The sequence below is a fragment of the Cupressus sempervirens genome, chromosome 4 (genome assembly GCF_028749045.1).
Source record: "Cupressus sempervirens isolate cs-2001-9-10 chromosome 4, ASM2874904v1, whole genome shotgun sequence".
NCBI lineage: Eukaryota > Viridiplantae > Streptophyta > Pinopsida > Cupressales > Cupressaceae > Cupressus > Cupressus sempervirens.
Genome location: NC_143121.1, coordinates 507,603,211 through 507,630,318, shown reverse-complemented (window position 1 = coordinate 507,630,318; position 27,108 = coordinate 507,603,211). Strand labels below are relative to the sequence as shown.

The 27,108-nt window shown below is 35.8% G+C and overlaps 1 protein-coding gene across 1 annotated transcript in view; it reads right to left on the bottom strand.

Annotated features, from left to right (window-relative positions):
* Positions 1–11,817: 11,817 nt before the first annotated feature.
* Positions 11,818–27,108, bottom strand: part of LOC149562164 (selenoprotein O) — a 38,237-nt gene continuing 22,946 nt past the window's right edge. The window contains exons 4-8 of the mRNA XM_089825699.1: positions 22,714–23,013; positions 22,305–22,555; positions 12,743–13,049; positions 12,318–12,591; positions 11,818–12,227 (exon numbers count right to left, since the gene is read on the bottom strand). Of these exons, the coding sequence (XP_089681825.1) occupies positions 11,973–12,227; positions 12,318–12,591; positions 12,743–13,049; positions 22,305–22,555; positions 22,714–23,013 (1,387 nt within the window). The 3' untranslated portion in view covers positions 11,818–11,972. The remainder of the gene's footprint in view (positions 12,228–12,317; positions 12,592–12,742; positions 13,050–22,304; positions 22,556–22,713; positions 23,014–27,108) is intronic.

The following is a 27,108-nucleotide window of genomic DNA, read 5'->3' as shown; positions in this document are numbered from 1 at the left end:
CCTCAATATGTTGGATTGGTTACCTATTTTAACGTTATTCCTATTTAATGTCCTATAATCAATGGAGATTCACATTGCTTCATCTTTATTTTCAACCAAAAATATTGAAGAGGCAAAATGACTCTTAGTCATATATGTCCCATTTCCAACAATTATTTAGTGGCCTTTTCAATTTCATCTTTTTTTAAAAAAATTTGAAGTGCCTATAAGGAGTAGTTATAACTAATTTAGCACCTTCCTCAATTTCTATAATGTGCCTAATTCCTCGATCTAGTGGAACTCCATGTGGAATATCACTAAACACACATCACCTCAACATTAGGTTGATAACTTCTCTTTGTTGTCCCAAATTAGTAGGCATTATAATGCATTTAGTTGCCCACTCCACTTGATCATGTGTCATCGGTATTTCCAATCCTTCAAAGAATAGCACTATTTATCATACCTCTAAGAAGGATTTTTCTTCTATCTACTTCAAATTGCATTTCCATACTTTGTGAATTCGACCTAAACTCACCAAGTGAACATAACCACTAAATTTGAAGCATTGCATCTTAATCACGAGTGTTAACCACACAAAAGTCATCTCTCAACTCATTCTCACCCAATTGAATGCATAAATATGGAATTTTTCTCGTACAAGTAAGAGTGAAACAAGTAAGTATGGAATATTTTGATTACCCTAAAACCTTCACATTCTTCTATCTTCAAGCCCCTTCTTGCGACAACACCCTCATCAATTAAATTATGAGTTGTACCTATGTCAAAAAATAGTGACTATACCCTACCAACATAACACAGTTCTAACTTTGAATAGATACTATTTTCAACAAACAGGTTAATTGTGCAATGGTACTAACTCGTCCTTGTTCCCTATTTGACTCTTCTAATAAAGTATTATTCTCATTAGTGTATGATTTGATTTGTTGTCAAAAAAATTTAGGACTTGATTTAGGGGTTGTAAAGCATTCAAGTTATTTTGTTGTAACCTTAACAACACATTTATTAGTTGGGTCCAAAGATTCTTTGCATTTAAAACACAATTTTCTTTTCCTAAGCTCATTAAGTTGATCATCATCAAGTCTAGGCCACAATTTCTTATTCTAATATAAATCTCTATATGAATGTTTTATTTTTCCATTTTTTCTTTTTGCGATGAAGTGTACTTGATTGAAATTTACTCCTTGAAGTCGAGGATTCCATCTCCCTTGCTCTTTTGATTGCCTCTTGCGAATTTGATGGATTGACATATTTAACCTACCCCTTAAATATTTAAATTAATCCATCCACAAAGAGTATTCTTTTTAAAATGTACGTTACTGACACTAAAAAATTTTGCAAAATTGCAATAAAAGATTCCACTAAACCCCATTGTTTAAGTTGGGCCAACTCTATAATAACCACTCTCATTTGCTTCTAATTTTTTTAACATCAATTATTAACTTATTCAACTAATCATCTTTCATTTTGTTTATTAGAGGCAAATTTAAAACCCCTCCATTCACATGATGAGAGCAACTTAATATCACACTTTATGCTTACTCGTGATAGTTCTTAGCCACCAAATTTAGGGTCATCCTTGTATCTAGACCTAAGCCTTGAGACTTCACTCTTTATGACCCCGCCTACATCAGTAACGATCATTAGTAGCTATTCTATTCTAATTGAGCTTTTGTTGCTTCGAGAGCTCTCGTATTCTCAAAGGAAATGGTTCAAGCTAGGATTTCTTTGGTTGCCGGTGCATTGTCTCCTAATGGCAATGGGAGTGCAGATGTCGCATCGACGGGGATGCCATGTTGCCTGCATCGGATCATGTTTCCTCAAAGATTGTTTTTCGTTCTCTCGTGCCCTCTTCCACGGGTTTCCAAGCTAGTCATGCGGCCTCGCATCTGGTTGTGAGCGGGTTGTCTGAGTGTCAGGGTTTTGAGCCCTTCTTCTAATGAAATGCCTTGCGATGTTGGTGTGGGGTGTGTCCTGCGTTCAATTTGAAGGATCACGTCTTTGTTCATGTCGACTTTTTTGTGGGATCTCTGACCCAAGGGCTCTTCCCAGCCTAGTTTTGGGGGTTTGCTACTAATGTGGTATGGTTGCCTACGGTGTTGGGTGATGATGGGAAGGTGTCCCATGTTCCTTCTCCTGGTGCTACCATCAATCATCTGAAACATAAGGATCATTATTCGAGTTTGCAGATTGGTTGCCCTCAAGCTTCCTTCAGAAGTTAGGATTGAGATTGCTCACAATGCTATTATTTTCTTTTCTTATGGTGTCATTTGTAGATGGTTTTATGTATAGATTTAGGGGCTTTTGGTCAACCGCATGAATCGGTCTCTCAAAACTAGGAACCAATCGTATCTTGTCAGGTACACATCTTTCCAATGGCAAAGGGCTACTTCATCTCAAATTGTGAGAGAGCTACAAATAGAACTAAGATTTTGTGTGATCACTTGGTCAGCTTGGATGAAAAATATTTGTTGATGGTTAAACCCTGACATCCTAATTTTAATCCTGTCTCAAAACTGTTCACCAAGATCCCTATTTGGATTAGGCTCCCCAACCTTCCCTTTCATTTGTGAGTTGATTTTCTCTAGAGAAAGTGGGTGAGATCTTCGGGGATTTTTTTATGGTGGACAACAAATCGTGTGATATTTCACACACTTATGCGCACGCATATTATAGTTAATATGGATGTTACTAAAGGTCTTCTTGTTGAGATCAAGATTGATTCTTCATTGAGGTCTTTGATTCAGCCACTTGACTATAAAGGCATCCCTTTTAGATGTCCAAGATGTTTTAAGACTGGTCATGTTTCTGATCAGTGTGAGATGGAAAAAAAAAAGAATAAAATTGCTCCATTCGTGGAAAGGGGTTACTTTCGAGCATTATTTTGTTAGGAAGAAAAGTTTCTTTGAGGTGGTAGCTCAAAGTTTGTTGTGTTGATGCTTTTGTTCCTATTGTGGTCCTAGTTGATGGTACTCACATGACATTTTCGTTGATGATTCGGCTAGGGTGGTGGTTGATTGTTATCCTTCCTGGGTGTTTCTAATCCTGTTGTTGGTTCCATTAGGAGTTTAGTTCATGATTGGGTGGAGATTGACTCTCTGGCAATTGTTGGTTCTAAAGCTACTCAAATGTTTGTTTTCCCTGCTACTCATGGCCCTTCCTTGGGATCGTGTCTTCTCTCCTGGGTTGGGGGGTATTTTTGTGTTGGATTCAATTTCGTAGTAGGATATCACTGCTAGGGTTGAAGAGAGATATATAACAGTGACAAGTAAGATATCTAAGCCTACCCAATTCTCATTTGATATAACACTTTGTTTCCATAAGGTTAAGACAAAAGGGAAATTTAGTGGTGTTTGGTTGGTTAGGGTTGAATGTAGGTTTATCTTGTTTTTTCTATTTTCATGTAGCATCTTGTTTGGGGAAGCTTGTGTGGCTTGCCATATGTTCTTGGTTTCTCCCTATCATGCTTTTTCTCATTCTATCTAATGAGTAGTCTTGAATATCTCTAGTAATGGGGTTTTAGGTACCTCTCATAACTATTTTGTGTAGGGTTTCAAGAACCCTTCGAAACTTGTTTTCACATAATAAAAAATGATTACTAGTAGCTTACTCATATATCCAAGGGCCATATTACAAATCACACACATAGTGATTATATTGAGCATACATCTCATATACATAGGCCAGCTCATACACATCATACATATACAAGTTGGTTAGCTTTTAATACATCACATACATAGGAAGTAGCTCCAACATACATCACAAAGACCATAGTGACCTATCTACATGGACCACAAGACAAAAGTGGCTAGTTCACAAACAAAGGTTGATTGTATCACATCTATGTACATCCCAAAAGAAGATAATGTTATTGTATTGTGCACTAGACTATGGGCCTTGTTCATTTCCTCAATCTTTGCACCAGTACAAAATTGGTAAAGGGATTAGATTCATCCCATACTTCACCTAGGATTTTTCCTCAACCCAATCGAGTAAAGTGTGCCATTTCACAACAAACTAAGCCTAAAACCATGCCTTGAGATTGGTCAAGTTATCACCTAGCTATTGTTCATTAGAAATTATCTTCCTTCCACTCTATCAAACAACTAGGTAATGAGAATGTCCATCACCGACATGAAATTAGCCCTAAGCCACACATGCTCCTGGTGGAATCAGCCCAAAAGATCAACATGGGTATTTGTCACCTACATGAAAATGGGACTAACCGTCTACTAGCTAGGTGATACAATTGACAGTGAGCTAGCATAATACGCTCCTTGACTACTATCAATCTTGAGCGAGACATAGGATTTATCCTTCGCGATCACCTCAAATAGAGTGGACTAGTTTGTGTGCTAGAGGAATGCAACCTCTATCTATGCCCTTGTAGGATCTTAACTCCATCTGTTATCGTAAAATTCAACGCTTATACTTGGCTCAACATTATAATTTGAAGAGGCTCCTAGAATAAGTAGTTAATAATTTAATGATCAAGGAGTACTTATAGAAATCCATGTAGGTCTAAAATTAAAAACTTCAAACACATAGCAATTGCAAAGAACCAACACATTGTGCTCTTGACTCAACCACATAATTGTAAGTAGATAACAATTGTACAATATTCAATCTAATTCATTTCCTTGACTTTCTCGTCAAGCACTGATGAAAAATAACTTCGTTTCTTAACTTTTGGTAACATTTATTACCCTTTTTAACCTCAACTGAAGCTTACTGTAGAGATGTTAAACAAGGAATAACTCCAATCCTGAGGGTTATCCCCTCCCTCCCTCAAACCCCTCCCCTATGCATTTTACGTTACAAGGGTATCCTTCACATAAGTGTCACCTCTATTCCCACTTTCAAATGGGCCAAAGTTAAGTGTAATTCTCCTCACAAGATTTCGCAAAGGACACCTCATAGGTTCCTATAACCAATATTTGTTAATAACTCCCTTCAAATGATAATTACCCAATAGTAGTTAGGAGATCATAAGCAAGTTCACAAGTTGATACCCATACTATAACACTTCCCTTAATGTCCATATCTTAAATCAAATTGTACCTAGTATTATTCATAAACTAGCTTGAACACATCAATGCATACACATGAAATTACCTCAATTTACACAAACAAATGGGAAAGTGTTTCCATTTGACATTCACATAATAGGTTCAATATGGAAGGTTATATACTTGACGGATCAATCCATATCTACTAATGATCAAATTTCTTTTACCACAAATTACAAATATCATTCCAAATTTATTTAGCATATCTTACCATTTCATTGGCCAAGGAAGATTCAATGACATCAAAGGAATTTAATATGTTTCTTGCTACTACAATAGCATTTTCCAATGGTCACTCTATTACATACACAATAAATATTCTTAATAATTATGAATATTTAAAACCTCGTCGCTTATTTTATTTTATTTTATTTGCATTGATACCTAGCCTAAGAAAGATGGGCATAGCCATTGGGCATTGATATTATTTATAGGTCACTCTATTACATACACAATAAATCTTATCAATAATTGTGAATATTTAAAACCTCTTCACTTATTTTATTTTATTTACATTGATAACTAGCCTAAGACAAATGGGTATACCCATTGGGCATTGATATTATTTATAGACTAATGACATTAGGAAACCCTTCACAACTCCTCTTCCTAGCTCCAAATAATAATCAACCCTTTTGGTTCATAACCTACCATAGATAATCAACACAATATACTAATATCAACGTAATATAATAATACCATAAGTTAATCTTCAATAGTCTTTTCATAGGAGATGATTATTTGTTGTTCACCCCCAAAAGCAAGAAAGTCCTATCATTTCACATAGCCATGTGTGTTCCCATATTGGTGATAGATTAATGAGTCTTACATATATAATAGCACCTTGATATTGTGGTACTTCTACCACGAAGATTCAGTTTATGATTCTATCAAAAAAATATCAAGTAATATAATTATGTCTACTCTAAATTTATATCTTAAGGGCACTAACTTCAAAAGGTTTTCTCATGAACACCTCACTTGTTTAAATAGTTGATTCATTCTCACCTTATATGACATAACTCAAGTCTCACCCTACAACATGTAATAGCAAGTTTCTTCCATATGATGTTTATATTTTCAAATTTAGAACTTATATAATGTATAGACATAATCAAATGACCAGACTCAACAAAGCATATAAAATATCAAGCTCACAATGCCAAGCTAAGAAGTACTAAACAAGATTACTAATCGATGATCATCTATTTATCAATTTGTAACAAATATTATAATAACCAATGTATTGCACACCTTTTATTAAAATGCACATATATAAGTAGCAGCAACAAACATACTTTAGAATTGGTGATATAATAACATTTTTATTTGCCAACTGCTGGAGGAAGACTCCACTTCTTATAAGATGAAATTTGGCCACATATCTTGTAAGTGGTACTTATAATATAATTACAATAATACAACATGGTATTGTTGCACTATTAAAACCCTGAATTGCAAAAATTAGATTATCATCCAATTTCATATTATAATAAAATTAAAAAGTAGGATTCTACAATTCTCGAAGGCACCAAGTGCCTACTATGCAAGAATTTATTGTAGCCTAAAGATATTAGAACATGGAATACCTTTCTAGCTAAAATTACCAATTCAAACGCATAGAAAAATTACTCATGCTGGTGAATAGGATGGGTTATCATCAGTCCCCAAGAAATCACTCAATCTGCATGAACTTAAAATAAACAAGTTGTATGGAATCCCCTGGGTCGTAGTCCACAATAGATCTTCCTCGTAATTTTGGATGACTAGGTTTCTTCAATCTGCCTCCTTCCTCCATACACCTTAGCCATTGTTCCATGTTTTTGTCTAATTTCTCTCTTTGAATAATAGTTTCAGTAGATTTGCTGAAAGGCGAATTCTAATGTGTTCAACAAATGTAAAGGATACACATAAAAATAATTTATCGCAAGGTCTGTAGAAACTCTCACGTAATTGTAGATGGCAGAGGAAAGTCAAATTATTTCCTAGTGTCCTCTTGGAATGTGCCGAAATGAAAGCCTTTGAATAGGGTATGGATGCACGGAAGAGCCTAGACAAGGCACGCAAATTGTTTGACAGAGTGCCTCAAAATATGTCACATCATGGAATGTGGTGATTGCAAAGAAAGTAGAAAATGGTCTTGTCGAGAACACTTCAGAAGATTTCAAGAAAATGCTATTGGCATGCATGAAACCGAACTCTTTACCAGTGTCCTCCCTGTGTGAGCCAAAATAGGAGGTAGTAACAGAGTATGGGCTTCCACAAAGGCATATGTAAACGTTTACAAGTTCTTCTATTTAGCATGACTAGTGTTTGAGAAATAAAACTAAAACACCCTATGTTAAGAAACAAATGTTGTGCTTATAGTCACGTCGGCAAATCCAGCTGTGGCCAATTAAAGCAATGATTCAAAACTTGTTCAAGCTTGACACTAAAAATAAATAAGGGTAAATATGTGTGTGCCTCAAAAAATCCCCAAAGAAATGTGGCCTCATAAATTCCTGGATTGATGAAATCACATTTAAAATTCTCACATTTATGTGATTGGCAAGTACACTATTACTGCAGTATGTGCAAAAATTGGAGTTTCTAGCCACTCACTCGCTCTTAGCACAAGGATGACTGCATCCCTTGATTCTAATGTTTCTATAATTGTGGTCTCAAGCAAGTGTTCTTAAGAGGTCTGCCTTACTGCCAAATATGCCCAAAATAGATTTATTTTGTTAGGACTTCAGAAACTTTCAAGCAAGTGCAAATGGTGGTTTTAAGCTCTTTTCAACAGCCTTAATAGAATCCTTCCCATGTGATAGAATGGGGCTTTAAGACAAGGTCTCGTCGTCCATTAAAGCATAGAAAATGTGGGATATTGTTCCACCAGATCCCATTGGAAGTATTCTGGAATTTATGTAAGCAAAATGAGGGAGGACAAATAAGGCACATGGACTAGTTGTCAAAATGGCTCCAAGGGATGCTGTGTAATGGAATGTAAAGATTGGATTAACACACAGAATGGGTATGCAGACAGGGCGATGTAAAAACAAATTCTTTGCCACTGACGTCTATGCCAATGTGGGAGCGAAATCTGTTTGGCAAAATACCTCTAAGAGATGATATCTTATGGAAAATAATGATTGCAATAGTTTGCAGAAAAAGTGGATTTGTTCAGGAGCATCCCTAAATTTCTAGTCTATGCAGTTTGCCCATCTGAAATCCCCTTGTCAGGTCACGCAGAATTGGCTCTCCTTTCATCGCCAGCTTTAGAGGTAAATCACCAGTACATGCACAAAGGGTTTACCGATGGGAAGAAAGGAATACCATGTTGCCTTTATCGCTGACAAGAAATTGTTTATTTATGGTCTAAAAGGCCTCTCCTACACCATACTCATTCAAGTTGTCTCCCTGCCATAGAGTAGAAAATCAGCATTAATGCTTGTTATTTGTCTTGCTCAAGGCCTCCGACAAGAATGACATCACCATATTTGGTTTCATTTTCTTTATTTTATTTTTACTCTTAATAGTCATCTAAAGGGATGCAACAAACTCCTTGAAATTCAACTCAGGGTCCTTCTCATCAAAGCGGTCAATGAGTCTCTCTGTAAACTCCACATAAGACACAATGTGATAATGGCCCAAGGTAATCAGCTCATATTACCAGTACACATGAGCACTGCCTTCCAAATCCAAGGTTGCATAATTTATAGCTTCATCTTCAGCCACAGGCTTAAGCTGAAAAAACTAAAAAAGATGTCTAGTTTTTGAACTCAAGATCTAACTGTGACTTTTCCTAAACCATCAAACTATGGTATACTAACCTTGCCAACTTTCTTTTGTAATCCTTGATTTTGAAATCTCCCACCACCTCCTCTGTGTGGTCTAGTTCTTTGTCTGAACGCTAGAAAGTCTGCAAAAGGCATTTTCTGTTGCATTTCATCGCACAAACCTTGCCAATCAGTTCAAACTTGTTTATGAAACTCTTGTTTAGTTGGTTCACTTTCAGTTGATGGATTATTTGCTTGAGTAAATGTGAGCATTAATGGTCTATAATTAACTGTAAAACCAAAAGTTATAGGCTGTTCATTCCCATTATTTGTTGATCCCTATCCCTGATTTCCATTATTTCCTCTGGTAACATTTTGTCCTGCATTACCCAGATTGCCATTTTGTTGCACTGAGTAATCATTTGAGTCATTGTTGGTGGGACTGTGTCATCATATGTAATATTCCCCATTGTGCTGTAGCCAACTCGCCTAATGCATTCTCAATGCCACTAATGTTATGTGCTCCAAATATATTCATTAACGTTATAATTTATGTTCAATACCAATGGTTGATATAGTTGCACTATATTTACTTCAAGCTGAGTATGATTTGTTTATAATTGCATGTACAAACACTGTGCCAAATAACACCCACGATCAGTACTTTGTTTCCAGAATTACCCAACAGCCTAAGAGTTGACCAGGCATAACTAGCTCCTTCGTGGGAAATTCCTCTACCTGATATTGGATTCTATGTTAGACTCACTCCCAATTCAACATCTTGTAATCATATTTCACATGTAATAAAACTTAGACCCAGTTATCTGTTTGGCTTGTGTGTTTAACTAACATTGTTCTGACCTTCAAAAATATCATGAGAGTTTCTTTCAACCCTGAAGATGATGTCTTTTTGAAGAGAGTTCATCCTCCACAAGCTACTACCTGCAATTGGTAATATTCCTCATCTCTGGGAGAAAAATCAGAGATTCTCCAAATTAAACTCCTCACCTTCTAAAACCGATTCCCTTCTCTGACATTTTTCTCTCTACGTAACTGATTTCTGACTCCTTAAATTCCCCTTTTGCTTTTTTGCTTTTTTGAATATCCTCCATGCTGTAAGATAATATTCCTCTCTTTTCTCAAACTTATATTTAATTTCTAAATGAAATATGAATTTAATTTTAATTCAATGCTAATTAAGGGGCAAACTTAGCATTTCATTAATTTCACATATTTATGATTTCACAAATAGGGAAGGGACATTACAAAATCCCTCTTTACTTTCTATCAAAAGCAATTCGACCTAAAGAATACAAGAGAAAGCCAGCTTCATGAGTATTGTAATTTAAAAATTACAAATGGTGTGTTAAGAATAAAGGTTAGTGAATAACTGTACCCAACAATTCTAGCCTCAAAAGTAATCATACAGTGCATAGCACTTGTTTCGTGATATGAGACCTACATATTCCATAAGTTTATATCACAAAATAAAATGCAAGACTTGCTAGTGATTTAAACAATGGATTGAAACATGTATTTTGTTGTTTGTTGAGTAGAAAAAGAAACTCCCTTTAGCTAGACAGGGATTACTATTACATATTGTACTTCATCAATGAAAATGGTATTCTTCACATATCAAATATATAATTAACAAAGTGCAATATGCTTTTGTTTGAACACATTATAATACATATTTTAACTTGAAATCATTCAAATAAAATTATAAACCAGCATATCTTAATGTTTTCACCCTGAATTATTGATTCTTTTTTTGGGTTTAAATTTGAGTTCACAAGTTTGGTTTGCAAATTCCACAATTCCTTTATATATTTGTATCATCTTTATTCAGTCTAAATTCTTATTTCCAATTATATCCTACACATTTAAATATAAACCATAGAAGTTGCTTCCTCGGTAAATAATATATCAATTCTTATCATCAATTTAAAAGTAGTCTGAAAATATTATTAGCACTTTTATCTATTTTAAATTTTGAATATTCACAATATTAACAAATGAAATCTATTTTAAATCCTGTAGTATATTATTGGCCTCTCTCTTTATTTCTGGCAAACATCCATGAAAATGTCTCAAATGGCAAGTGGGAACAGGAACTATTAATTTGGACAGAAGTATGAGTGGACAAGGAGGCTACAGAAGAAGATGGTGATGAGAACGAGGATAGCCCAACTCAAATGAGCCCTGACCCGAGTTCAATACAAAGCTCAAGCCAAAAAAGGATATCCACACAACAAACTATGGATGATAGAGGATACAATTCTATGACTAGTATACTCAGCCAAGAAGTGACATTCACACAGTGTTTACCCTTCGACTGTTGGTCTCCTAGATATCATTAAAATTTCTTCCTTCATTCATTCTTTGTAAAGAAGTCCCCACAACAGAGTTACATTTACTCCATACTGGCTGATGAAACATGTATTTATTTCTTGAGTGACATTTAACCAATTTGTGCATATGTAACTGAGAAAAATATTAGATTCACCGCCCAAAAATTGCATAAAAATATAACATCAGAACTTCAAAAATTGTTAAAATCCAGCAGTTTCATTTCGGATGCTGCAAAATTCTGTGAGATATGATGTGCTGACATGAGTTCATCCACTACCAACAAGACCAAATGCACCGCCCTGGCAGAATCGACCCATACTCTGAACTTGGGTTTGAACCGATCCCAAATCTGGGGTGTGCAGGGCATGAACCAGTAACATAATTTTATACTCAACACAATTTTATAACATTCTACATTTACATGCATGTATCCACACAAAAAGATATAATAAGAGAATCAAAGTCAAATGCTATCAATTAATCAGGACAAGGGTTTTTCTTAATGCTATCTTGAACATGTTTTTGGGGTCATTTTCACAAATAATACATTTCTTTAAAATTTACAACTTCAGAAACTACCAAGCATTGGAGTCTAATCCAGAAAGAGTTCATGAAAATGAGTTAACAGATGGGAATACTCGGTAAAGCTTACCACCACACTAAGATAAAAGAAACCATTTATTACAATTTGAAGTCATTATAAATTTATCTGTACAATTCAGATAGAGCAATTTACAAACATATAGAAACAAATTTCCCTTAAAATTTTCATGAAGATTTAAATTCTAAATCAAGACGAGCAGGATAGCATACAAACACCTGGACGATAAGCCCATGCAGGTGGCAATCGTGCATATTTTTCCCTACCTTCTTGTTCATCATAAGGCTTCTGCATCACTTCCAATAGCCTGCGTACTTCTGCAAAATCCCCCTGCTCTGCAGCATCAATGGCACTCTGGCATAAGTAGTTCCGCAACACAAATTTTGGATTTACAGAATCCATTGATCTTTTTCTTTCTTCATCCGATATCCCAGATGAAGCAAGCTGCCAGAAGACATGCTAGATCAGCACACAAGTCACTATTATCTTAGCATTTGAGAAGAGTAGAAGTATGTTTTGTAAAGTTGAGTATACCTCTTGTATATACTGTCGTGACCAATCAACCCAGGCCTTCTTCCGCTCCTTGCTAATGTCGAGCAGCACGGGTTTTAACGGGTTAAGAAGTTCATCATCCGTCAAGTCAGGAATAGTTTTAATTTTGGAAAGCGCACGGAAACAAATTGTGTAGTCCACTTTATCAATTGCCATGTTGGTAAGAAGCTTGCTGATAAGGTCCTTGTTGTATTTTGCCAGGCCAAGCTTTTTGGTCATAACAGATTGATATTCATCCATAAATCTAGAACCATACCTGTAACAACTCAGTTTTAGACACCAGCATCAGTTGAATTACTGAGCTTCTAAAAATTTGATTATACCAAAACTGTACCAATTGCTTATTTCAATCATATATATTAGCTGAGTTTTTGAAATCCCAATGTAAGCATGAGAAGAAATAGTACTTTGCCATGGCATATTTAACCTCCTCATCATTAACAAGGTTTGCAGTAGACAAAGTGCCTCCTAGTTGTGCAAGATTCCACATCCCAATATCTGGCTGGTTTGCAAAACAGTACCTCCTCCCGGGCAAGTCTGTTGTGTTTGGAGTATAATTGGGATCAAATGCATCTAAAAATCCAAAGGGACCATAATCAATGGTGAGACCAAGAACGCTCATGTTGTCAGTGTTCATTACACCATGTGTGAACCCAACACCCTGCCACTTTGCAATTAAAACTGCTGTACGTTCTGCCACCTCACAAAACCAAGCTGTAACAACCATACAATACAATCAATAAATCAAATGTGTTCCCCTGCAGATGACACAGAAACAATGTCTCAAAGCATACTCTTTATTTAGTTCATCAACAGCACAGATAGTTTCACTGTTACCTGAGAACTTCTCATTACTCCCTAAGGCCCTTTAGAGCTAAGCATTTCCTTAATGTTGGAGAAAACGATTATCTTAATAAGAAGACATTATGGCAAGTAATAATAAAATACAACCTCGAATTCATTATTCATAATCTCATCCAACTATGTTACACATTATACACAATTGTTTATTTTCAAAATTAAAAATCAAGCAAATTTAAATAAGGTTCTTATGGTTTGGAATGGAAGAAAAAGAAAGGAATTCCCTTGTTGCTTGGAAAAACATCTACCTGCCTATATCCCATGGAGGCTTGGGTTTGAGAAGAGCAAAATATGTCAACAAAGCTCTTCTAACCACAATTTATTGGAAACTTCTAATGGAAAACAATAACTCAACTGATATAATAAGTGCTAAATATTTTAATGAGTTGTCTGCTACTGAGTTTCCATAAGTGTATAAATCACCTCATGGATCAGCTACATAGAATAATATCAGCAATCGCAGATAGCTTACAAGAAGGCCCAATTTGAAAAGGGGAATGGATTTTTTGGCAGATTCTTAGTTGGGAAATATTCCCCTCAACTCAGAACCCCTTGTTCAGCTATCAATAATGATCTTGTTACGCTCCTCAAACAGTGAGTGAGTGGCTAATAACAGGGAGAATGAAATTCATGGTAGAAAGTGGACTTCTACCCTCAATCATCTCAATCAGCAGGCTATTAGCTTCCTTATAGAGAAGTTAGAAGGCTTCCATAAAAGTCAGTTTAAAAGTGAAGATGAAATTATTTGTTTGGGTTCTTCGTCTGGGTAGTAAACTGTGGCTTCTAGCTACCTCCAGCTTATTATGCATCCTAATGGCTTCGAATAGAAGAAGTTTTGGAATAGGAATACTTTAACAAAAGTCGATTTCTTCTGATGCACTGCTTGCCAGAATAAAATCTTGACTATCAGCAATCTTAATAAGGAAGAAATTTTGATCTCCAACAGGTGCGCACAATGTGAGGATAATGCCAAGACTATTTTTCACATCTTTTGAATGCTCAATCTCCTGCTTTGTTATAATTAGACTGATTGGTAAGTTTGGAGTTGTTAGAGTCTCCCTGGCTCTATGTGGGATTTTGTTATGTGTTGGCATTCTCCTTTTTTCCATCTGATGATCAAGACAATCTTGAACTTAACCATTACTCATTTTAGAGGCAAAATCTGGCTGAAAAGAAATGTAAAAATATTAAAAAGGTAAAAAGCAATTGGGAAAAAGTCAGTAGGATTACAATCCTTGCCATCATGGATAATCTTCATATTGTTACATCTCTTCCCCCTAAGGAGATTAAATTGAGAATCGCAGCTAATTGAGGTTTGACTGTCAACACATTTAATCCTAAAGCTCTTAGGAGAAAAGCTACCAAGTGTAAAAGACCTCCCTTGAATTGGTATAAACTAACTCTGATGATAGTAAATGTTGTTTCTTGGTGGCTTATGCAGGGTGCTTAGGTTATCAGTCCAACTGGGTTGCAAAAGGTGCTACTTTTGGTAGCATCCAGTTGCCTAGAGAGCTCAAGGTCTCACATTTAGTATGGAGGAGACTCTAACAATGATCGCAACTACCCCAAAGGGCCTTTCTTCCCTTTTTAGCATATTTTTATGTTTTTTAAAGGCCAAGAAACTTTACTCCTTCAATGAGGTGAGGATTGATTATGTCTACAGTGAAGGTAATGGGACGGTTGATTCTTTAGCTAATAACAATTGTTTGATGAAAGAAGTCGAGCAATTGTATAAGTCCCATTAAGGTCATAACTAGTTGTTGTTTAGCTTGTTCATTGTTAAAATGACTAATTAACGTCACAAAGTAAAACTTACATATAATAAGTGAAAATAAACACAATCTTTAGATAGGCTCCAAGGTCTGTTTGGTATACACAATAGTAATACAAACCTATGTTTTGTGTCGCTCCTTTCACTAACTGGGATGTTCTATAATGTTCAACAAATCTTTTGGCATCCTTGAACAAACTTGACCAATAACAGTTCTCCTAAACCAAGGCATATGTCTTGTCTGATTCAAAGTGACCTCTGGAACTGCCACTCATCAAATTGTGCAAGACACACAATTGTGTCCTTTAGACCAAGTACGCCTCTAGTGCAAAGTGATCTTCACACAAAGCATGCCAACCCAGAGATTCATGCCTGTAAACAATGCTTCTTAAAAACTAGGATCTGCAGCATACAAGTCCCTCATCATCTCCATGCCCACTTGCTCAAATCTCACCGTGGGCAATAATGCTCAGAAATCGGCATGCTACAAAAAAACCATATGGATACAACATACAAAAGCCACACAATTCCTTGTGCACACAATCTAGTGTAAACTATAACTCGCTCAGAGCTCACCAAGGTAGCATTCCATGCAAGGCATTGGATTTGTGCTGTTCTAAAGGCTACCCGAACATCACAAGAAGAAAACATCAAAACACACAAGGCACACAAAAGATATCTGCATGCAAACAAAATGAAACAAAAGGAAATGAGTTTGGAGAAGCAAGAGTGCCTGACCCCTAGGAGGCTCCTACACCAAATTTACATGACCTCAGAGTTCCTATTGGAAGGATGTAAACACATGTGGATATTAAGTATGTTCTCTAAGAACAACATAATGTCAAGGAATTTTTTTACTTAAGTCATCTACTGAAATTTCATTGAAATCCAATGCTCGGTAAGGTAAGCCCAAAAGAATTGTAATAAATGTTCAAAACACATCTACTCAAGACTGACTGCCCAACATATTTCTATTTGAAAACTGAACTACATGCCAACCTAATCTTCCAAAAGTTTGTTAGTTGTACATAATGACAAATTACCAGTAAGAAAGGTTGGGAAGAAGACCCAACAGTTTAGAACTCATGACAAACCCTCTTTTGAAGTATCAAAAAAAGAAAAATCTTTAGTCAAGCTATAAAAAACTATTTCCAAGACAGAGGGACGGGAGATGTGTTTCCTTGTCCCCATTTTTTTGAGACATTTTTGGGGTCAGCTAGAGTACAGAAAAGGGGACAGCTATTCAAAATATAGATAAGTAGGAGATATTTTCCACAGCAAGTCAAATTATGATATTGCTATCAGGATCCAACTATGTAGTTTTTGACTCAAACTCATTGACCCATGTTTCATGAGTAGTGGTTCACATACACTCATCTCTCATGAGAATGAATGGAACACTTAGCACTCATTGGATCTAGGGTGATGCTCACAGGGGTGAAGCACCAAGACTTACTGGGAGGTCACCCATCCCTGTACACATCATAATGATAATTTGAAATTAGAATAGATGGACCCAACCATGCAAAAGTTGAGGCTGAAAATACGAGCATGATTACACATCATTGTGAATATGAGGGGCATTACACTCTTCCTACCGGATTAGGCATTATGTGGAATATAACAGTCGATTAACAACTTATCAACACCATAAGCTTTCTAACCACAGGCCAACAATTGTCATAGAGTTTGCCACTGTATGCACTTCTTTGTGAGTGTGTCGCATTCTAAAATCTCGAAAGGATGCCTTTGATGTCTCTCAACGTGCTATCCACCTTCTAGCCAGCTTGAGATTCACTATTAACCACATCAATAATTACCTTCAAGTCATCCTCAACCTCAAGACACCTAATCCTAATGGAGAGGGCAAACTTAAGACCCCTGAGAAGGGTCATGTCGTCTACCTAATTAAAAGTGTGGTCGTGAAGGGGACTAGCATAGGCAACTTTAACAAGACCATTGGAGTCTCAAAATACCACCCCCAATGTCAACCCCATTATTAGCCACACCATCAAAATTGAGCTTAATCCAGTTGGACTTGGAATTCATTTGGCGGCCCTTCTCACTAAAAGTTTAGTGTTATCAAAACTACCAAACCCCTTCACGAGGTAAGACCTTGTTACTCAATATGACCTTTCACTTTTTTGTCTGACAAAACATCTTTTCTCAATGAGTTTCTTTTCCTTTTACTGTGCCAATCCTCTTCTTTATGCTTGTCTTGCCAATTAAATGAAAAACTCTCCAAGCTTTGGTATGCCTACCATCCTCATCAACTTCAATTTGAAGAAATGTCTATCCACAACTTTTGGTTTGACCTTATCAATTTTGGCAAATAATCACTTGCTTGCAAACCTAAACATTTCCCAACACACAAATTTGGGTCATAATTGTTCTATCGTCAAGACAATGATTATTTGGAAGACTCAAATGTTATCTACTTGAAGCTTAATGTCTCCTCAATGAACACATTTTCTCCTTATAAGCTTTATTTCATTTTATCGATAAGACAATAAAATATCTTGTTGATAATTATATTCTTTGATGGGACTTCATACTTTCATGAGATACCTTTTGGCTTTCTTCACTCTTGGTTGCTTCTAAAATCATTGCTTTATCAATGAGAGTCTTCTATCTCCTTTGGATGATGTTTATCTGTTGTATCTTTATTCCTCAGGAGTACATTATGGTCCTCTTCAATAACTATATTGGACATAGCGCATTGAAGTGACTTTTCAACGTCTCCTCAATCACTCAGAAGCTAATCCATAAGGCCCACAACATTTTTGATAAGATAAACCTTGTTCATGAGACGCCCCTTTCCTTTACCAGGTACCCAATGCTAAATCAATATCAACACATGCACTCCTATTTCAAAGAGATTACCATTATGTCTCCTCAACATCCTTCTTTTTGGTGTAACATTGATTTAAATTAGACCACTTTTCATATCGATGCCACTTTATTTACTTGTACTTTGAAGAGAGATCTTACACATCTCTTTGACGCTTCCAAGGGTAGTGTGATATTTACTATCAGAGAGGGCAAGAACTTCTCTTGTCAATGATGTGGCGCCTTGTCTATTCCATGTTCAATGCACTATCGAGTAGACTTTTGGAGGACCTCTTCAAGGTGTGGCGTTCCTTCGATAGAAGCTTTAGGAAGTGAATAAATTGTATTAGAGAGACCTAAATGCTTTCTCTTTGATAGATGAAGGTTAATGTATTCCTTTTGACATTCCTTTTCGGCTAATGATTTTTGTTCGGTGCCATTAAGTATTATGTTGCATTCAGCCATTAGGGAGACATATGGGGGGTCTCACTGATATGGTTCATATCGTAGTATAGATTTTTCTACTTTGTCAAAAGATTTATCAATACAAAAATCAGTCCAAATAATATTCTTAGCACATTTTGAGGTAATGAGGCGCATCTGGAGGCAAAGACATTTGACAATGATGAGATTGTAGTGATTTCCCGCCACATTTGAGTATTTCGTTTATTGTATAAGAACCTATTGTGAGATTTTCACATCATCGCCCCATCACAAATGGAGACCCTTCTTTTTGCTGGTAGGCTTAGCTAATGGAGTGGGTTTGGCAACAATCCAAGATGTAGGAAGCCTCCTTAGAGTGTGGGAAAATTGAGCAAAAATAAGCAATATTAGAGTGTCAAATTTGGGAAAATTTGAGAAAATTAGGCTGTGTCGAAATGAAGAAAAGTTGCAAAATTTGGCTAGGTATAAAATTTGGAGCTAAGCATATCCTTTGCTCCCATCTTGTCTCATCTTTGAGAAGCCTATCCTTCATTCTCATCTTGTCTCATCTTTGAGTCGAACCTCTACTTCGTTCCAATCTTCCATCTTTGAGTTGGGTCTCTCCTTTGTTCCCATAAAATTGTCTCATCTCAAGTCAAGTGTAGGAAGCATCATCCCATCTGAAGCCTCAGAGTTGCAACCCAATCTTAGAACAATGATCTTTGAACTTATGGGAAGTTGAGCCTAGAAATTCATTGCAAATGTACGTTGCCTTTTTTAAACGACATTGGGCCCAAAACTTTAAGCAAAACAATCATGGAAAATAGAGTATGGGTTGGGGATAACGTCTTGCAAGTGATAACCCTAAAATTGGCCATACTCTCATTTCATTACAAATAAACATGTCAAACAAACTACCTAACCCCAATAATTCTGGTCCGAAATGAGAAACACCCCCAATCCCATCCTATGATGCTCTTTTGCAAGGTTGATCACCACTTTCTTCCAACCATAAAAGATCACTGTCTCCTTTTTTACCATGGTTCAAATGTAAAAGTGATTGTTGGTTGTCCTTGCATTGAATTCCACAACAAGCATTATTTTACCTGTAGTGTTGAATATAGAGATATCTTTTTTTTTATGCAAATAGATCTTCAATATCTAAGTTCCTTTTTCTATAGAATTTAGAGTTTTTCAGGGTGAAGTAGCAAGAAGCCACTTTGAAAATTGTCTCATTCACTATCATTCACAACCATGTGTATTGCTTTTTTGGACCTCCTTTTTCAAATTTTACCACATCATACCATTTCTCTTTTATAAACACTATGATTCCACCATGTCCTTTACCTGTTTCGTTATCATTGTTCCAAACTGAAAATTTCTTGTAACCAACTTTTGGGACTATGCAACCACAATGCTTGTGTCTCAACAAGAATAATAATATCCTTCCTCTCTGCTATGGGCCCCAACCCAGGGCCTCTTCTCCAAGGATAACCTTTGCAGTTCCAACTTACTAGATTCAAGGGATGTTGTGGGGGAGATTATCTATTTTTTATTTGAGAAATGCTCATTGATTTGAGCTTTCCCATTCTTCAGCCATTTAACATGAAAATATAAGGCAGAAAATTAGCCTTTGGGGGCAATTTGTATGTTATTTTTTAAATATAACATGCATATTGACAATGAATTCCAAATTATGAATACATATTGGATATTTACCATTGAAATATTGTATGTTAAGATTCCAAAATGTTAAATGGCATGCTTTATCCATGTTTTCATATGAATGTAATGTATACATGCAAATTTCCCTATATATTTTTAATTTTCTCATATTTAATATAGTAGTCCCCTTCTCCCCTAAAAACTCATCCCTCATTCTATGTTGTTCCTATCCTAGAAACTTGGGGTAACCTTGATAAAAACTCTTTCTACCTTACAAAGAAAAGAGGGAATGCTTGAAAAAGGGACTGTGTTTCCTAAGTTCAAGGAAAAAGGGAATCAAGGCACTTTTGTAAAAGGTGGTGAGAAAACACAAATTTGTATTTTAGATGTTAGGAAAGATGGAGACTGAACACAGGTGCCAAAAGGAAAGTCAAGAACATGATATGGAAGCATTATCTTACAAATAAGTATCGAAAGGGCAATAAGAAAATCCTAGCAAAAGAAGAATTGGCAAAGAAGAGGAAGAACATGGAGCCCTAGCTACCATTCGCAAGCCTTCAAACATCAACCATTTTGAATCAAAAGTACTCTGAAGGGGGCAAAGGGCAATCACCCTTGTGGATAGCAGGGACTCCCACAACTTTATTGACAAAAATTTAGTTACCAAAATGAAATCTCAAACCATAATTCTATTCAAGTATAGAAACCCTGAGAGGAGTCAGGAGACCGAATGGCGAATGTTATTCCATGTTCATGGGACTGATGGATAGGCTTGAGGTGTCTTGAATGATCTCCCATGTTGCTCCATTATATGGATGGATTGTTGGGAAAAGCCTTAAAAGAGTCCTACATGTACATTATGTAAATTGTAGCAATGATTAAAATTATATTTATAACATTGTTGGATTATATGTGTATTCATTTTTCATTATGATAACTAACTTGGTTGCAAGCTCTAAATCAAGATATAAAGTTAAAAATTTACATTCTTAAATACAATCCATACCTTACTTGGGAATTCTAGGGAAATTAGAGCTATGTACCAAAAGGAGACATTATAGCTATAGACTGTTGAATCTACATATATTGCCATTTCTAAGTAATGCTCAGTTTCTATTACTTTGATAACGAATTCCAAGAGCAGATCCTCTCTATTGCATTTATTGTACATCCTCCTTTCCTTCCATATAGAGATTTGGCAAAAGGAAAAACCATCCCAACCCCCAATGCCACTGTCAACATAGAACAATCTTTCACTCTCTCACCATCTACATAGGTTGATCTTCCATTTTCTCAACGTCATCAATTTCTAAAGTAAATGTATTGCCACCATTGTGGACTGAAGGCCTGAAACTAACCAATGGTCCGAACAATGCACAATTGCCAAAAATAGATCTTTCACTCTGATCATTTGTGTCTACAGCTGCTGCTGCAGGTGAAGGACAAGGACAATCTGCTTCTGCTATACATGAACTCCAAAACCTTAGCTATCCAACTATAAACCCATACGGCTTGCATATCAAGGGCCACAGTCCCTTGCCCAGCACAAAGCTTCTAAGTTCAACATGCTGAGAACACACAAAGTTGGTAAGTACTCCCTTAGAGCCTGAGACAATAGCTGCATATGAATAAGTATTAAGGTTTTTATTCAAATAGAAGAGGAACCACCACAAAAATGTAATGGATATCTATTTGTAGTCCAAACAACTATTTATGTAGGTATAGAGGAAAACACAGAGTTTATTAAATTAGTAACTTTTTAAATTATGAAACATTTATTTTAATACAGATTGATTGGCGGTATTCACTACCTGAGTATGATATACCTCCATTCAATGGTAAAGGAAAGGGTGTTTCTTTAAAGCACCATCAAGCAAGAGTCAGGACACCAATTTTGGGAATGATACCCCCATGTTCCAAGCATTTCACACCTGGATTTCTTTACAAATTATGAGGTGCATAACCCTACTCCCTTATCTATTCAAACCTTTTACCTCCAATTGTGTAGCCCTTCACCATGAGGCCAACATGGCTTATGGATTAACAATCTTTACACACAATGAAAATTATCTTGGAAATTTTCAAAGCAGTGAGTGTTCTTCCAACTCTTAAGGGTTTATACAACAAGCCACCTACAAGTTTTACAAATCACCCCATCAACAAATTCCATTACTCTACTCTCAGGCAATACAAAAGACAAAAAATCCTAAAGATGCAATATTTCCAGTATTTCTTCTTCCACATTGAAGAACGGACCTTCCATAATTCTTAGCTGCTAAGAAGAGATTTTTTTCCCATATGAGGTTTCTTTACATTTAAATCACAGATCAGCCTTCAATCAGGAATAGCCTCCACAAATAGGTACACAATAAAATGCCCAGCACACAATATTAAGTATAACGAAAGAATAGTGCAACTACCTGCATATTTGTTAGATGTCAAGTCAACAGCAGGCTTTTCAAGTCCTTCTGGCTTCAAAGAAAAGTCCTCGCCTTTGCTTGAAAGGCTATTCAAATGTGGGAAGTGATGTTGTATGGTGTAGTCTAACAAAGTGCGAATGATTGGCACATCTTCCTCACCTCTTAGTGCATGAATCTGATAAGATCCAAACCGTAGGAAAGATTGAGCTACACGGCAAACAATAGCTCCCGGTTCTTCTTTTGGATTACCACTGTAGATAAATGTAAAATAATGATAATCAGTGTTTGAATCTAGTGGCATATACTTGTTTAAACATGAAATAACCTGGTTAGAATTAGTTGATTTTATTGTTGTTGCCAAAGAAAAAAAATGACTAATCATGCTTGAAATGCACTTTAAACAACATACTCATAAAACATATCGCGAGTCACGCTTTTGCCTGTAGTTACAAGACAAAGAGCACGAGTTGTTGGAATACCAAGAGCATCCATGGCTTCACTGCATAGAAATTCACGAATGCTGCTACGAAGAACTGCAAGGCCATCAGCAAAGCGACTGTAAGGAGTTTTACCAGCCCCTTTCAACTGAAGTTCCCACCGCTCCCCTTGGTTATTCAAAACTTCTCCAAGTGTTATGGCCCGGCCATCACCAAGTTGGCCAGCCCACATTCCAAACTGATGACCCCCATAACACTGTGCATAAGGAACACTGCAGACAACAGAAAAAATCAAGTGAAAAAAGATATCAAGTAAAAAAAAAGTTCTCTTGAAATGAAGCTAAATCAAAGAGAGAAAGTGTGTGCTCTCTAAGCTGCAATAAAAATTAGAAAAATTATAGACATGCTTCCAAATATAATCTGTCAAATCCTTCAAATTAAATCCAGTGGATGATAAATGAAAAAACCAGAATAAACAATCTTAGTCATATCCATTATGATGTATAGCTCCTTTGTTAGTAGAGCATTATTGCAACAAAGACATCTATTCTAAAGAGCATTGGTTAAAGCCTCGCTATGTGAAGCCTCTCTGAATATTTAACTGCAAACAAAAATTAGATAGAGACATTTGCATATGACCTGCAATCTGCTGAAACTGAGGTGTATAGGATTTAGAGAACAACCACAAAGTACCATTGGCATCCTTAAATGATACACTACCAACAATGATCATGAACAGTACAACCAAGCTATTCGAAGAAGACAGAAAATCCAACTATACCATTAAAGAACTATTTATCAAAACTCCTGATGGACTAGACTTTGTAATGTGAATTACAACATATACCTGGGACATTACAGTTACAACTACAGAAGACTCTCTAAGTGCTCTACAAGACTACAAACTTCCAAATGCTTAAGCCGGTCAAACCAAGTTGACTACAGTCCCCTTTTGAGTCTGGCCAAGTCCTGGAGAGTACATAGCCAAATTCTACTCCAAGACTTTAAGTATAAATTTATGCACCTTTAATCTTTAAGCAATGACTTGATATTTGTTTGTTCGGACTAAGATGACACAACTTCTGCAAACTTCAGCACCGTGTTGCCTCCTTACGTCCATTGTCAAGTCTGCATGTCTTTCAATTGGCCACAGTGAACATTCTCTCTCCTATTCTAAAATCATGTGTTGGCATTCCTCTCGCATCCTTTTATCGAATTTCTTCTCTGATAGTTTTCAGTACTGATCTTTGTGAGCATAGCCGAAATAAATGGATGGGTTGGACATAATATTATCTTCCGTTCTTTGTGAACAGATGCACACACCTTAATATTTATGCACAATAAGGGAGGGGCTGAATCAACATTATGCATCTCTAGGATAGGTTTTGCTCCAATTGCATAATCCACAGTTTACTCTAATGCCTTAACAAAGTCAAGAAGCAATGGGCAATTCTGTTATTGAAGGCAGAATGCAATATATAAAAAGAAAAGCCAATTTAAAGTAGTAACTAGCTAGGCAAGCATATCCAACTATCCAACAAACTACTTATACTTGATATAATGTAATTCAATTTAAATACTTATACAATAATGATATAGTTCATTAAATATGTATTATAATAATATATCAATAATATTATTCCAGCAGTAGGCAAGAGCATACAACAACGGTATAATTGTGAGCCTCTTATTTGGGAGGTCTTGGGTTTGAGTCTACTCAGTCTTCATAAATAATAATAATTAAACACAACACATAACAATAAATAATCTTGGCTTCAGCCTCTTACCAATCAAAAATATATATATATTCCAACAGTCATCTCACAAGAGGTCCCAAAACTTTTGGAAAATTAAAATCAAAAAGGCATTATCTAGAAGGATTCTTGGATTTTACCTATCATGTTCTTCAATCTCTCCTTTTTCTAAAACAAAATTTTAAAAACCATGGCAATTCCATTCCTTTACTCTTTGTTTAAGATCTTTGGGCTTCCTCCTAAAGACATGTTTTGGTAACAAAATAATGATTCTTCCATAAATTCATGACTACATATATTTTGGTAACAAAATATTAATGATTCTAAGTTTATAAGATTTCCACAATCCATATTAGATGCTTAATTTCTCTTTTGGGATTGATTGTGTGATACTAAAAACTATCACACAATCGATCCCAAAAGAGAAATTAAGCATTAATGATTCTTCCAGAAATCCATGACTAACCACTCTAGATCGAGCTCCATCCATGGTTTTTTAAATTTGAATGGCACTTTTCTAGGAACAATCAAAAGATATTGACTAGTGATCAAATTAAACCTCAAGGACCTTAAACTTGTAAATTATGTCGTTTCAACCAAACTATATAGGTAAGAATCTACGGATCCTAGTTAAAATTTGATCCCAACCCTTTATTCTCTTGGACCAAGATAACCAGTCCAAGGATTAATATCCCCCAAATTTGAGTCCTTGACTAAATTCAGGATCTAGGATCTGACCCCTTCTTAGAAGGGTCAATAGTAGCATTGAAATCACCCACCACATTTCATTTTGCCTCCTCTCCTACCTTCAAGAATTCCCTAATTTAGAACTAGTAGTAATTCTCCTAGGTGGCCTAGGGACCATAAACATAAAGATATCAAAATTAAGCTTTTAGGAAACAAAAATGATGGTCAACGCCCCCAAAAAAGCATAAAAATCAAAGTTACTTTCTTTGATCAAATCAAATGTCTCCAAGAATATCTAGATTACCTTTTGTTGGAGGGAGAATTGAGTTCCCTAATATCCCAAGAGAGAACCTTCATTAGGAAACCTTTACTTTCACTATCCCTACCAAGATATATATACTAATTGGCTTTAGTGTCCGATTGTTGTATCTGCCAAAGCCATTGATTTTAAAGCAAAATACTTATTTACCTATTTGCCTTGATGATTCCAAAATCTCCTTTACCTTTCTTTGTCTATCTTTAAAATGAGGGCTCTCTATCACCTTTCTACTCAAAGCTAAATCCTCTAAGGACTATCTACTAGTCATGTGAGAAGGAATTTCATAGAGAGCCTAACCTATTCCCTTCTATAACTCTAGTTCTTTTCTAACCACTTCAAGGTCCTCTAGAAGTAAGTTTTGATCTTTTAAAATTGTACTTCACCATGCTGATGGGTGTTTTATAACCACACCAACACTAAATAAAATAATAAGGCATTTTCTCCTCTCTTAATTAAAATTTTGTGTATGTTAAGATTGCAAGTAAGATCACATAGGTAATTTCCAAGGTTCCTTCGAAGTGTGGATAAGCTCAATGGTTAATGTGATATGTTGGCATCAAGAAGGGACTTACATAATCATTCTCAAGATGATTTGGAATATTCTAGTCAAGGAACTATTCAAATGGTATGGTGATGACGGTACTTTTTGGTGTTTTCACGAAATTTGTGGAAAAAAAATGAGATAACAATTCAGAAATCTATCCTAATCCTAGGAACTTGAAAAAAATATATTGCTAAAGTGAAATCTACCACACTTCGGTTCACCAAATTCAACAACTACATAAAGTGGGTGCAATCTTCAAGGGTTGTGCGGAAAAAATTCATATCACAAATAGACACCATCATGGAGCAATGCAAATTTAGTGATAGAAGTTAAGCATCCACATATAAGCTCAAAACCAATCTTACCCTATACACAAAAATTATCTACTAGCAAAAGGTATGAGAAAGTCAACTTCACTGCAAGAATATTGTCAATTTCCTTGAAAAGCTAACAACTTGAAAGTAAATCTATTATAAGTGAAAGAATAAGAGAATATGCAAGTGTAATCACCTAAAAATGATCATCTAGACTAGTAGCCCCCTTTTCAGCATTTTGGCTAACTTATTTAATCATTTTCCTAGACCAAATAGCTAAAAATCAATTTATTTGATTGTAACCTATAGTTTGACTATATTATCCTAAGTCCATATTTGATTAAAAGAACATGTCCCCCTTTTAATTAAATAAAAGACCCCATTCTTCTAACCCACTCAATCTGCACACAAAGTATTTTTCCTATTCACAAATTAAAAGAAAAAGCTTTTGTCTCACATGAAAGTCAACCCCTTCTCATTGGTTGACTTGATCTTGCACATGGATCATGCCAAAAGTCAATCCCCCACCCTTGATTATCCACTTCTTGATCTTGATCTCAACCATCTGTATATCTTTAAAAGAGAGAGCTCTCTCCCTCTCTAAGGATCCAATTTTTTAGTATTCTTATGCTACAAGTTTCTTGACAGGTTTTCTTGAAAGCACTTGTGGAGAACTTTTTGCTTCTTGTCTCATTCTTGCATACTCCATCTTAGCTTAGATTCATCTAGCATAGCTTAATTTCCTTTTT